Below are 13,868 nucleotides of genomic sequence, written 5' to 3' on the forward strand. Positions count from 1 at the left end.
GTGGCAAACAAGAGACAATCTAGTCAAGCAAGGGTTTAATCGTCTAGTGTTTTGTAGCACTTTTATAATTTAGAGATCACTTGCCTCAGTTCCCAATGACAGGTTGGGCGGCATTCTCGTTACTGACTGAGGAAACCAATGCCCAGAGAAATTGTCATTTGCTTACCATGCCTGGTCCATGAGGGCTGTAAGTGTAGAGACAGTGTACATTAAATGAGACATGACTTCACTGAGGGATGAGCCTTGAGCTGGATCGTGGAAGGTGGAAATGTTTGGAAACAGGAGGTGGGGAGTGGGATGCTCCAACATCATTGATTTTCAACGTCCACACACGATGGATAATATTCACCATAAAGACATATCCAAGAGGCATGCCAGATTTGGAGGTAATCCCCACCTCCTATCTTTCCCCTAAGAAGGCAAAGAAAGCACTTCAATAATTTGTAATTATCAGAATTCTTACCAACCACTCAGGGTGTGTGTGTGTGTCTATTTGCACACATGCTTAATTTCTCAGGTATATGTGTGTGCACACACATATTTAATCACTCGGGGTATGTGTGTGCCTGTACACACACACGTGTTTTGGGGGATGCTGTGGAATAGGTAAGAAAAAGCAGGTTATTCTCAAATTCCGCCCCCCCTCTAGTTCCACCTGTTATCTCCTGCTCGAGGAAGCACAGCAGAATATGTGAAGTAGTTAGTCATCCTCAACCTTGTGACAACTCACACCTGATCATACCTTGCTGGGGTGTCACAACATCCAGGCTGAATCTCCTGTTCTATGTGGAGCAGATAGTAGAATCCATGCAGAGGCGGTGGTTGAAACAGTACTTCTATGTGCACAACTCTGGGGGAACCAACGGTTCACGTCCTAGTTTATGAAAACAGGGATCCCTGAAGTTATTCGACCCAGCAGCAAAGGTTATAGGTACTGTTGAGACAATGTCTATTAGGGCATGGGTCCACATCGCAGGCCTTAAAGGCAGTTGGAGGCATTAACATTTAACAGCACACTGGTTACAAGGGTGGGCTCTTCAGTCAGGCAAACTGGGCTTGAGTCCCACTTCTGCTTCTATGTGCCCTTAAACAATTTAACATCTCAATCTTTCAGCTTCCTCATCTCTAAAATGAGTGGTAGTGAGAACTGACTGAAAACGTGTATTGAAGTGTAGAGGGCTTAATATAGCACCTGACTCATGGCAAAAACAAACACCTATAGTTATACTGATAAATTAACATTCCGGCTGTATAAAGTCAGTTTCGTTTAATTAATTTAATTACCTTTCCAAATAAGGAACACATTGAATTGTGCCTAAAAGGCCAACAATACCTTTTTTTTTACTTAAGTATAATTGACACACAATGTTAGTTTCAGATGTACATCAGTGAGTCCATGTCTTTGTACATTACGAAATGGTCATCACAATAAGTCTAGTTACCATGTCACCATACAAAGCTAATTCAATATTACTATCTTCCCCATGGTTAACCTTACAACTATTCCACTCAGTTTCAAACGATGGTGCATCTCGCACTTTGACAACTATTGTTTATGGGCAAGCACTGTGCTGGGTTCTGTATTTTACTTCGTTTTATCGGCAAAGGCCTCGGGCTCCAGGCAGTGTGACAGACAGCCTGAATTGCAAAGCTCTGATTTAGATGCCATGTTTCCTGGCAGAATTGGTGAATCATTTCGGCTCTGAACCTTCGTTTCATTCACCTCTGAAATCCAGAGGCTAAGGGAATATGAAAAATGAGAAGCTGGCAGGCGCAGCTTGTGATGGGAAGGAGTTAGTTAGCACTTTTAAGCGCAGTAGAAAGGCAACTTGCACTCTGCAGTTTGAAGCAAGGATGTTTATGTGATCAGAAATGTTTTAAAATGGTCTCTTGGCTTCTCTCAGGACAGCATTCCGTAAGAAGGCTGTGTAAAGCTCTCAGTACTGAAAATACTCCTAAATCTTGTATCCCCAGCCCATACCTACTCTCTAAGCCACTGTTCATTAGTCACATCCTCTTGGTGTCAAAAAGGCATATCTGACTCAACATGAGCAAAGCAGATTCTGACTACTCACACAGCCCCCGTATCAGAAACTAGTGTCACTGACTACCCACTGGCTCAAATGAAAAGTTTATGAGCCATCCTTGTGTCTCCCTTTCCTTCACTACCCACATACAATCCACCACCAACTGCTGCTAGCTCTCCAAATGAGGAGGGTCTCCATAACTTCCACTCTAGTGTAAGCCATACCATCCTCTGCTCTGGACCTCCACAGACCTGCTAACTGGACTTCTGACTCCCAATCCATTGGCCACAAGTGACCTTTAAAAATCCAAGTCTAATTATGTCCCTCTTAATGCAAAGTGTAAAATTCTTCTTCATCTTCCCTTTGCTTTTTGCTGTAAATTTCTTTCCCTATGAGGTCCTGCCTGATGGGCTCCTCTCTCTCCTCCATTTACCCTTTACTCACCAAGCCCAGTCACACTGATATTTCTTTTCCTGAAACACATTCAGTTCCTTCCAGTCTTGGGGCCTTTGTTTTGCTGCGCCCTCTGCTGGGAATACCTGCCCCCCGTCCAGCTCTTAGCACAGTGGCAACTTCTCATTATGTGGTTCAAAGAAAAGATTTCTGTGGCTGACATGGCCTGCCCCTTCTTTCTTCAATGCACTTATCATAATAATCTAATATTTTGTTTACTTGATGTAGCAGGTAGAATCTAAGGTGGAGCCCATGATCCTCAACTGTGGTATGCATTCCCTTGTGTGATCCCTCCTCTTCGTGTGAGTGGGACCTGACTGCTTCTAACCCACAGAATGGGGTGAGAGTGATGGGATGTATGTGATTATGCATACACGATTACGCGTTATAAGAATGTGATGTCCATCCTGCTAAGAGACGTTCTCCCTGGGTGGTTTTGAAGAAGCAAGCTGTCAGGCTGTGAGCTGCCATATGACAGGGAATGAGGGCCTCAGCCCCAAAGCCTACAAAGAAATGGATGTTGCCAATGACCATGTGAGCTCGGATGTGGATCCTTCCGCAGGCGAGCCTCAAAGGAGAAGCAACGTGGCAGCGCTGCTGTTGTAGTCTTGCAAAGGACTCAGCTAAGCCAGGCCTGTACTCCTAACACACCGAAAATGTAGGATGACAAAAGTGCTCTTTGTAAACCTTCACGCAACAATAGATAACTAATACACTTGTTAGCTGACTCCTGCATTAAAAAGTAAACTTCAGGAGGCCAGGGCCCTCTTCATTCTTCTTTTCTGAAGCCTCAGAACCCAGCAGGGTATTTAGCTTAGACAGCTAATAGCAGACACTTGCAGGTCAGAAAGAAACATTCAGTAAATAGTAACTGTTAATATTAACACCCCCATGTATTGGCAGGAAAAGGCAGTTCTTGTTCTCTAAGAGTTGAAGGCCCCTTTAGTGACAGGTGTGGCTGACTGTCATGGGATACAGAAAAGTCTGAGCACCAAATGAAGGCTTTATGCCCTCCTGAATCAAAGAGCAAGTATTTGCTTCTGTCTGCCTGGCATACATTCCCTTTCTTTGCGATACTCCTTTGGGATCGGATTGTCCTCCCATCTCTACATATGCTAGCACTCCCACCTATGCAGAACCAGTGGGGCTGGCCCACCCCCTCCCCTGGTTCCAGAATGCACACATGTCCCAGCCCTGATCCCAGTCAGCATATTCCATCCACCCTGGCCACGGTGTTTGGTTTGGGGTTGCTCACATGACCCAAGTCTGTCTAATCGGAGCCAAAAATCTAAATATACTACTGGAAAAGAACAGCTTCCTTGTCCAATAGGGAGTGCTAACTACAAGGCTGATGTAAAATTAGAGCTGCTGGGACCTCCACATGGAGAGGGCCTGCCTAAAACTCAGCTCACACTGAGAAAAGCAGCGCTGAGAGATGAAGGGAGAAAGATGCCTAATGACACCACTTGAGCCCCTGGATCCAGCAGCGCCTAAAGTCCTACCTTTCGGCTTTTTAGTTCAGTGAAACGAATCCGTCCCCCTCTGCCCCCACTTTTTAAATCCATTTTGAGTTCAGTGTCTATCACTAGCAACTAAAAAAGCTTTATTACCCAGGATCTGCCATGAAATTGACACAGAAGGAAAAAATGGGTTTGATGTCTAGAAAGGGGGTATTTTGAAATAGAGTGAAGAAAAAAAGCTCATCTAAATAAATATTTTTAAATAAAAGACTACAGGGAATAAACCACTGAAGTAGATATCCCATAGGATTTAAAAAATTTTTGTAGTCCTTTATCATTTTCATGGGACGTTTTGAAGAAATGGTTTAACAAGACAAGTCCTTAAAACAATAAAAAAGTATCAAGTGCAAATATTTTAAAGAGTAACATGACTTAACAATACTCAACAGTGGAAACCATACCTTTAGACTTAGAAAAATATGCTCTTGGCCGTAAGGTTAAGTTTGGACTCTATTTTCTAACTTTGTCTGAGAGGCTATTATTCCTCTCATATGCAAATATGAATATATGAATATGCAAATGTTGTTTGTCTTTCTGATAAAAGGCTAATAAGGCAGAAGAGCTTGTTCTGTTTTGGATTCTTTCCCCCACCTCTTTTTTCAAATGAGTGAAGAAATAAGCAGCTCTCATTTAAAAAAAAAAAAAAGGAAGAAAGAAAAAGGAAAAACAATCTGTGGCTGCCCCAAATTGGGGCCTCGGATACAAGATCTGAGCCTTTGGGGTCAAGTTACCGGCCTGTAGAGGCTCAGAACCCTGCCAAGTTCAGGTGTGCATCTCTGGGGAAGAGGGGGTGAGAGGTGCGAGGAGCCGCCACGCCATCGAGATTCTCTGCTGATTCTCCATGTGAGGGCCGGTCAGCTGATGGAATTGACCAAGAGCAACAAGATCCCCAAAACTGTCCATTGCAGGACCCTACAAATAAGTGAAAAAGCTAGAGGACACCTCCAGGAAAAACTTGACTACCCAGTCCCTTCTGAGTCATAATCCCAAGGGGCAAGGATGATCCAACAGCTTTCCAGAGGTGCTTGAAAAAAAGCTTTGGTTCCGTTCAGCTGGTCATTCCTGGTAGAGCCCCTCTAAGTGTGTAGACTTCATGGCCAGCTAACAGTCGCCACTGGAGTTGTGTTGTGTCCATAGTCTGTTTGGCAAGAAGAGGAAATGATCAGCTCTAAGGCCTCTTTAAAGAGCAATGTTGAGAGTATACATGGCGGAACGAATGACGTTCTTCGTTGGTTTAGTTTTGGTTGCTTCTTGCAACCACACCAGATTTTGGGCTACACTGACTTTACAGATGAGGAAACTGGGGGCCCGAGAGGTCAAAATACCTGAATTAGGGGCAAGGGTTATGATCCTTTTTCCCATTCTAATTTGGATACTGCATTTTCTCCAAATTATTGTTTGTGTCCTCATGACAATCCAGTGAGAGAGGCAGAGCAAGGAGTAGGCCTATTTTACCAATGGAAGAAAACTGAGAACAGAGAGGTTGAACAGCTTGTTCAAGATCACACAGGTAAAAAATGGCATAGCTGGGATTCAAATTCTAATTAATTCTAATTAACTGACCATTTCTTTACATCTTTAACAGAAGGGAGATGGGGCAGGGAGAGAAATAGGTCTGTCTTTTTTCATCCCAGTGATGGTAGGTTTCAGAGGTAAGTGAGAGAGGAGGTAGCACTATTGATATTAACTTAACTGGCTCTATGGATTCTCTTTGAATTTCAAGTAGCCTTGCTAATAACACTTATACCCCAAGCAGGGGAGCTATGGCACACACCAGAGCTTGGCTGACCAACACACATTCCCAAGGCCCTTCTCCTTGTGGGTTTATACTCCATTTCCCAGCCTCCCTTCCAGCTTACGGTGGCTATCTGCCAAAATTCCAGCCAATGAGGTTGGTTGGGGTAAGAAAGGGGGTAGGTTCTTGGAAAGATTTCATTTACTTGACAAAAAAGGTCAGACTCAGTTGGTGAGGACTCATTTTTTTTTCCTCTCTTCATCCTGCCTTGAATGAAGTTGGTGTAGCCAGCAGCAGCTTTCTTGTGGCCATGAGGTGACAAGCCAGTGGGGTAAGGATGGCAACACAGAAAGGCAGAAGGTACCTGGTACCTTGATGACACTAGAGAGGCTGTGCCAGGACTGGGCTATCTCCAGCTTGTTGTTATGCAATAAAAATAAATCCCTATTTGTTTAAGCTAGTATCTACTTAGGTTTTTCATTACTTGCCACCAAAGCATTCCTACCTGATAATCAAAAAAAAAAAAAATGAGAAGGAAACCTTACCTCTTTTTAAGCAGAGACGTGAAGAGGCTAGGCACCTCCTATCTTGGGAGACTGAGTATGATGTGACCAGGGTTAGGGTGTTACTTGTGAAAATCTCCCCAAATAGTAAAGATTAACATTATTGCACTGACATGTATTTACCTGGGAGAAAACCAGTAGTTGACGAGGCTGGAGACTACCATGTAGGACACTATGATTGTCCCTGACATGATGAGTGACACGAAGCCCAAGCCACAGAGGACACAAAGCAGTGAGAGGCTGCCCACAGATATGACCAGTCCTAGAAGAAAGCGTGTCAAAGAATCATTCATCTAAAACAGACTGAAAACATCAGACCCTGCACCACTGTGTTTAAAACAACAGTTAACTCAGATGTTTTAAGTGAGGAGGTTTTCCACAAAAATCCAGACTTCTGGTATCACTTAAAAAGGAGGCAATCTCAATACCCAAGTGAGCATCACTGCATGGCAACAACTGCTGGCCTTCCAGTTTCTTCCAGGCCCCACTGTTCCCAACTGTATTATTCTTGGACTGCTTTGCTCACTTTTGTTACCTGTCTTGCCCATGGCAAGAATCTGAAACTCCCTCATTCTCAAGGTCAGGGATGGGCTCCCAATGGAATCCTCTAGAAGGAGTTAGCCAAGACAGTAATGGGGGTGGTAAATCATGACCAGTGTTTCAAACTGCCTACCAAATACTATAACTTACACTTACCCACAACCTATGGAAATAAAGGCTATGCAGGCTAAATAAAGTCAAATCTAAACATAACTTTTGATTACATCCTTTACAACCCAGCCTGGCAACTATCACACAGTAACCATAGGGCTGAAGGGTCATTTTACCCACCATTAAATAAGTTTTTAATGGGAATATTAATGAATTACCATCTAATAAGTGCAGAGAAAATACATTTTTATAACATGGGGTCTATGGGAGAAAAGTAATAAAAGATACCATGGAAAGAGGATGGATTTTCATAGTTGACACGCCTGAGTTTGATCCTAGTTAAGTCACTTATGGTGAGACTTTGGGCCGCTTGGAGCTTTAGTTTAACTAATCTGTAAAAAGAATATAATAATAACTACCTCTAAGTGTTGACATGACAATTAAATGACTATCATATATGTGACTCACTGTGGCAGAAAGTCTGCCCAGCACACTTTCTCTTGCCTTCCTCATAACAAAATTCCTCTTTCCAAAGCAGAACTAATAACATGGCAAATGTTGCATGGCAGACATCCTTCCCCTTGCCTCACGAGCTGTCAAATAGCCCACCCAGTACTCCACAGTGACAGTTTCAGGGATGGACTCTGGAAAGGAAGGAAAGTAGAGAATGTAAACAGACATGCTGCCTTTTCATAAAGATTTACAAAATCTTAGATCAGTATTTTTCAAAGGATGGCTAACAACCAGCTGTATCAGAATCAGATGCATTAGGGAATCTTGTTGAAAATTTGCATTTCTGGACCCCACTCCAGACCTACTAAATAACAGTCTCTGGATGATACATGAAAGTCCACATGTTCAGAAAGCAAGTAAGATTTATGCAGACTCAAGTTGCAGAACCACCGCTCTAAAGTGGAACAGCTTTGCACACGCTGTTCCTCCTATCTAGAAGGCCCTTCCTTGTCTACTCTGGGACAAAGTTGTTATACATCTTTAAAGTGCTCTCTCCTGTAAAGCTTTGTATGATACCACAAAAGGGTAGTGGCTCTCTTATTTCTTTCTAAATTTACCTTTGTTTTGATATTGATTCATCTTTCTCCCATCTATCCATCAATATTTACTGAACAACCACTCTGCCATACTGTATTTGGCTCATCCACCTACCGTGCCTGTCTTCTTCTTCAAGTGTAAACTGCCTTGTCCACAATCCCTTTGGTAGGGAAGCAACCCTGGGTGCTCTTAGCTCTGGGAAGCCACAGAATGAGCCAGAGGTGATCACCTGAGCAGATGGCAACCATCTCTTTGTGGACTGTGATCTGAGTTGAAAAGGCAAACTGAGCCAATCAGATTTTACTTTCGTAGTAATTTTAACTTAGCAACTCAGGGAGAAGCTGACAATTGGCAGTGGGACTTCAGGAGGAAAGGTGGAGAAGGGGGAACCTCAGTACATAGTAAGGCACCTGGCATGCAACAGGTGCTCCATAACTATCTGTGGAGTGAATTTTAATGTTCTGTTTAATGACAATAGTTAGCATTCATGGAGAAGCTACTCTGTGCCAAGGATTGTGCTAAGCACTTTATGCAACTGTAAGTTTCAATCCTCACAACCCTCTGAGATAGTATTATTATATCCCTATTTTACATATGAGGAATTTGAGGCTCAGAGAGGGTAAATAATGTGTCCAAAATCACACTGGGGGAGGTGGGATTCTAATAGACAAGAACAGGAACCTTTGACAAGAGTGGCAGATGCCCAATAAATACTGTCATCCCAAGTGAGTCATTTTCCAAGGGGGAGAGTAACTGAGTAGGATACCTTCTAGTAATATGACTCCCAAAAACGCAGCCAGGGAGGTAAGCACCACGAGGAGCAGGAAGCAGCCAACAGGAACGGCTGACACAGCAGCAAACACCAGCAAGGTGAGGGTCAGAAAAGGATGCCTGTCCAGGTACTGGCCCACTGGAGACTTCATGAAGGCAACCACCTGTGGGCAAAGGGGACGAGCAGGACTGAATGCCATGTCCGAACCCCAGATTGATGAATTCACCCGAGCTATAGGAAGTATAAGCCAAGGTTATAAAGTCGGAAGGCCCATAGGTAAGAAGTCAAGAATAATAAACCTCCCAAGACATGAGTTGCCCCAGCAACAGCTTAAGGCAGCTGTGGACAGGGGGCAAGTTTGAGGGCCCCACCCAACCTCAAGTCTTGTGAAAGGAGGAAAGACCCAGGCATGGCTCTACTGCTTCACACACACCCTCTCAGAAGGCATCCTCAGCGTATGTGTGCTCTGATGTAATATATGTACAATTGGCTGCTTACTTCACAGTTGAGGCCACTGAGGCACAGAGAGGTTAAGTCCTAGCTACTTGGCATCACCTGGGAGCTTGTTAGAAATGCAATATCTTGGGCCCTGACCCAGACCTGCCAAAGCAGCTTGTTTTTTTAATGAGATCACCAGGTGATTTGTACACACATTAAAGTTTGAGAAACAGTGGGACGAAATGACTCAACTAGAGTCACACGGCTTCCAAGTGGCAAAATCTAGGCATTCAAAGCTAAATCTTTCCACTTCAGATGTCTGCAATGGCTGCCACTTCATTAGGAGAAAATGTTTTGATGTCATCAACCTGGATACCACAGTCAGGCCACAGCCTGATGACTACTGCAAGCTTATGCTGTGTTAATAAGTAGGTTATCTTCCTCCACCAGGCAAAAGGGTTCTGGAGCTGGCTCAGTGGGGGGTTGGGGAGGGCTGCTTTAATACAGAGCTGGCCCTAGGCATCCTCACAAGGATGGGCTTCCCCCTCTTCTTAGGGTCCACGCCATCTCTCTCCTCAGTGCTGGCATGCTAGTTCCCGTTCCCTTGAAAGCTTCTATCATTCCAGAACTTTTCCCCATCAAAACTCGTCCTTCCTGTGTCTCATTCCTTAGGGCCATGTAGGCCAGCAGGTGAACTGAAGATGTAATTTAAGCTTCAGTGATGGTGGGTGCCACTAACCAAAACACACCTTCTCCTAGAAAGAGTTCTTCACCCAAGTGACTCAAATGGAGGAAACTGTGGGCAAGCTGGAAGGCAGGAGGATTTTGGAGCTCAAGTTGATGGTGACAAAGCACAGGACTCACTCTGCTTAACTAGAAAAGGCTGTTCCACAAAGCCACCGTTCTCAGTCCTGGGGCTTCAAAGGGTTCTCAGTCCTGGGACCGTTCCCGGCCCAAAATGGCATAACACCTACTGGCTACACTGCCTCCAGCTACTCCTTTCTGACAAAAGCTATCTAAGACTTGGCTGTTCAGCTTCTCTCGCCAGAGGTGACTGTGCCAGGAATCACCTCTGAGCTGGAAATACCCAGCTTGGATACTCTAGGATCAGAACCCAGTGAGATCTTCCCGTTAGGGTGGCTGAAGGTGTGAGAGAGGCAGCGGGGCCACGGGAGTGGGGCTGGATGCTCCTTTGAGCTGTCTCAGGTCTTGATTGCTTTCCAGCCCTAGTCCACGTGTATTCTTAGTAAACCTCCAGGGGTCACCTGACAGACCGAACTGCTCTGTCTGATCCTTAAAATCAAGAGACCCAGTAACCACAGTGGCGGGGGAGCAGATGAGGCTGGAACACCAGAATGCCAGGCTTATGACTTTATACCCAGACCGTCCAGCACAGAAGCCACATGTGGCCACTGAACACTTGAAATGTGGCTAGCATGACCGATGAGTTGGATTTTTAATCTAAGTTAAATTTAAAAACTGATGTTTGATTCAGTCATTGAAAAAATTTTAATTACATTTCAAATAAGGTGGGTATGTTTCAAATAAGTTTTTCAATTATCAATTTTATGAAATCTAAATAGAGACCAAGTATTTCCAATGGAAAATCAGCATGTGAATTGAGATGTGCACTGAATGTATTAAAAAAAGAATGTAAAATATCTCATCAATGATTTTTAAATATTGATTACATGTTGAAATTATATTGTTTTGGATATATTGGGCTATATAAAATATATTATTAAAATTAATTTTACGTTTCTTTTTATGTTTTTTTTTTCTTTTGCGGTACGCGGGCCTCTCACTGTTGTGGCCTCTCCCGTTGCAGAGCACAGGCTCCGGATGCACAGGCTCAGTGGCCATGGCTCACGGGCCAGCCGCTCCGCGGCATGTGGGATCTTCCCGGACCGGAGCACAAACCCGCGTCCCCTGCATTGGCAGGCGGACTCTCAACCACTGTGCCACCAGGGAAACCCTTATGTTTTTTAATATGGCTACTAGAAAACTTAAAACTATATATGTGGTTCACATAATATTTCTGTTGAAAAGCGCACACTCAAATTTTACCTAAAAAAAAAACAAGACGCGAACTATTGGCATTTGAGCAGGACTGTGATGCAATCAAAGGAATAATTTTAAAAAGATGAACCTGGTGGTCCTGTGCAAGAGGCAATGAGGAAGATTTGCAGGGAAGCCAGCAAGAGATAATGATGGCCAAAACTAGGCTGATGGCAGGGAGGGACAAGGAGGAGGAGGAGATGCAGTATGAAAGTGGAACGACAAAAGAAAATTCAACAGGACCAGGAGACAGTGTGGCATAGGGATCCAAGAGGGGAAAAGCACGAAGGGACTACTTGTAGTCCTTAAGAAATCTAATTTTTTCTTAGCCTCTTCTAAATCTGGGCCCTACAAGGAAAAAATAGAAAGTTATTCAGATATGCAGAGAGACCAATTTAAGATGCAGACAATTAAGCCCAGCAACTGTCTTCCCCTAGGGAGGATGGCCCTGCTCGGACCAGTCGGTCTCAGAAGAGGAAGATATGATTCAGTTATGCCTAATAATGAGAGAACATTCATTAAACACTCAAGTGCCAAGCACTATTTTAAGAGCTTTCAATAAACCTCCTTATTTTTTTCTCTCTACAATGCTACGAGGTAGATAACAAGGCAAAATTTAACATTATTTAAATCCGGGAATTAGACTATAGCAATTAACTTTTCATTCTCCCAGGCAACAGAGGGTGACACAATCGAAGGATGCAAAGTGGGAGAGCTTATTATTCAGCAACATTTTCCATCGCCCTCCTGGAAGCACACACAGGTTATCCAACCTAGATTTTACAGGCATGGTGCGGTGCTAAATAACCCAGGAATGCCAGGCTGGGACAGACTGGCACCATTATGGTCCAGACTCTGTGCTAAGGCCTTCTCAAACGACATCTGAGATCATCCTCACAACAAAGCTATGAGCCTGGCATTGCTTGTTTTAGAGAAGATGAGATGGAGAGTCAATGAGCCCAAGCAACTTGCCCAAGGTCAAACACAGGTGATTTATTTTAAAATGCACACATGAGTATGGGAGGTTCCAAAATAGGGACAACATGGCCAGTGTTTAAGGACATGAAGGCTCCATCTGGAACTATTCAGAAGAGAGGCCAATTCCCCGGTGTTAGAATGCAAAAGATAATCAGTATCCACTGTCTTTGCTACCAGAGGGGTGGAGGGCAGAGGGGTCAGCATTATTTAAAACCACTGGTAATGACAAGTCCAAGGTGCTGTGTGACAATTTCTCCCAGATTTTGGTCCTTGTGATTCAGGATTAGAATACAGGTGCCAAGGAGGTAATTCAAAAACACCCTTTGTCCCAAAAAAATAATAATAAAAAAATAAATTAAAAAAACATCCTTTGTGGAAGGAAAGGACCAGCATGAGACCAAAACTATTTTGTCCTAGGTAATCCACACAAGGAGATACCATTGGGAGGGCATCTGCCCAGCCCATGCTCCATCTCTCTTCCCTCCTCTGTGAAAACTGCCCCCTCTCACAGCAGGGGTGGGCCCCTGAAGCCATGTTTATACCAGTGAAATGGAAAGCCCCAGCCCAACTGCTACCTCCCTGGCCATAGGTGACCTGGTCAAGCAGATTCTTGCTCCTAGGAATCAAGCACTCCCAAGACCAGGTCCCATAGAGGATTTCAGCTGGGAGCTGGAGGAGACATGAGGAGTTGAAGGTACCATCCTGGGCGATCATGTCTGCCCATGTGAATGGAAGAGCAAAGGAAGCCAGGCTGCAAAGAGAGGAGAATGAAGCTGATACACAAGGAAGAGTTACGATGAGGAACAGTATGTCTCAAGAGAGGGCACTGAGAGTTATCTCTGACCCCAGTGACCTGCCAGACTCTGGTTCTAACCCCTCCTGAGGCTCCACCCTGTTTACTTCCTGCCTTGGCTTCTATGATAGCCTTACATTTCCCAAAAGCCCTGGGAGGTCTCACTGTTTGTTTGCTTGTTTAACCTATTTGCGACAGGTTTCTGACTCTGTCAGTCTAAAAGTAAGACAATTAAGACTTGACATTCCAGAGGTTTCCTAGAAGAGATGACAGAGTTGTTTCACAAACACTCCATCTGGAAGCCATCTATTCTTATCTGGAACTCAAAGGGTTTATTAACTCTGAGAAAAGATTATAAATTACTTGGGGGAAAGAAATCATCTAAATATCATAGAAGCAAGGGGATGACTATGTAAATCATGGTAAGTCAATCTAAGGGAAGGTTCTACCACCAAGAAAATAATTGTTCAGAAGACCTATGCTTTAATATGGAAAAACACCAATATACAATATCAAGCAAAAATAAAAATATAGAACTACATCTGCCACAATTAAAACCACTAGATCTAAAAATTACATACTAAAGGGTCCTAATAATAACAACAGTAATGATAACACCACCACTGGATTTGTTAGTGATGGGTTTACAGGTGATTTCCTTTCCTTTACTGCCAAGATTACTCTATTCAGTAAACACAATTAATATAATTAATTCAATTAATATAATTTAAAAATTTAAAAGAAACTACCTCAGGACTATCTGAAGAACATCAGGGCTTAGCCAACTGATGATCTGTCCCATCATCCCGGGAGTCAACTGCCCTGGAAGT

The 13,868-nt window shown here is 43.7% G+C and overlaps 1 protein-coding gene across 2 annotated transcripts in view; it reads right to left on the reverse strand.

Moving 5' to 3' along the window:
• LOC112399442 (ankyrin repeat and SAM domain-containing protein 4B) overlaps positions 1–13,868 on the reverse strand; it is a 59,813-nt gene that overhangs the window by 43,697 nt on the left and 2,248 nt on the right. Inside the window, exons 2-4 of one of the 2 annotated variants that reach the window (XM_024744651.1) lie at positions 8,766–8,934; positions 6,422–6,560; positions 4,034–5,138 (exon numbers count right to left, since the gene is read on the reverse strand). In XM_024744651.1, the coding sequence (XP_024600419.1) occupies positions 5,102–5,138; positions 6,422–6,560; positions 8,766–8,934 (345 nt within the window). In that variant the 3' untranslated portion in view covers positions 4,034–5,101. Of the gene's footprint in view, positions 1–4,033; positions 5,139–6,421; positions 6,561–8,765; positions 8,935–13,868 lie in introns of those variants that run through there. The other variant, XM_024744652.1, reaches the window with a different exon arrangement.

The sequence above is a fragment of the Neophocaena asiaeorientalis genome, unplaced genomic scaffold (assembly GCF_003031525.2).
Source record: "Neophocaena asiaeorientalis asiaeorientalis breed wild unplaced genomic scaffold, Neophocaena_asiaeorientalis_V1.1 scaffold91, whole genome shotgun sequence".
NCBI classification, from domain to species: domain Eukaryota; kingdom Metazoa; phylum Chordata; class Mammalia; order Artiodactyla; family Phocoenidae; genus Neophocaena; species Neophocaena asiaeorientalis.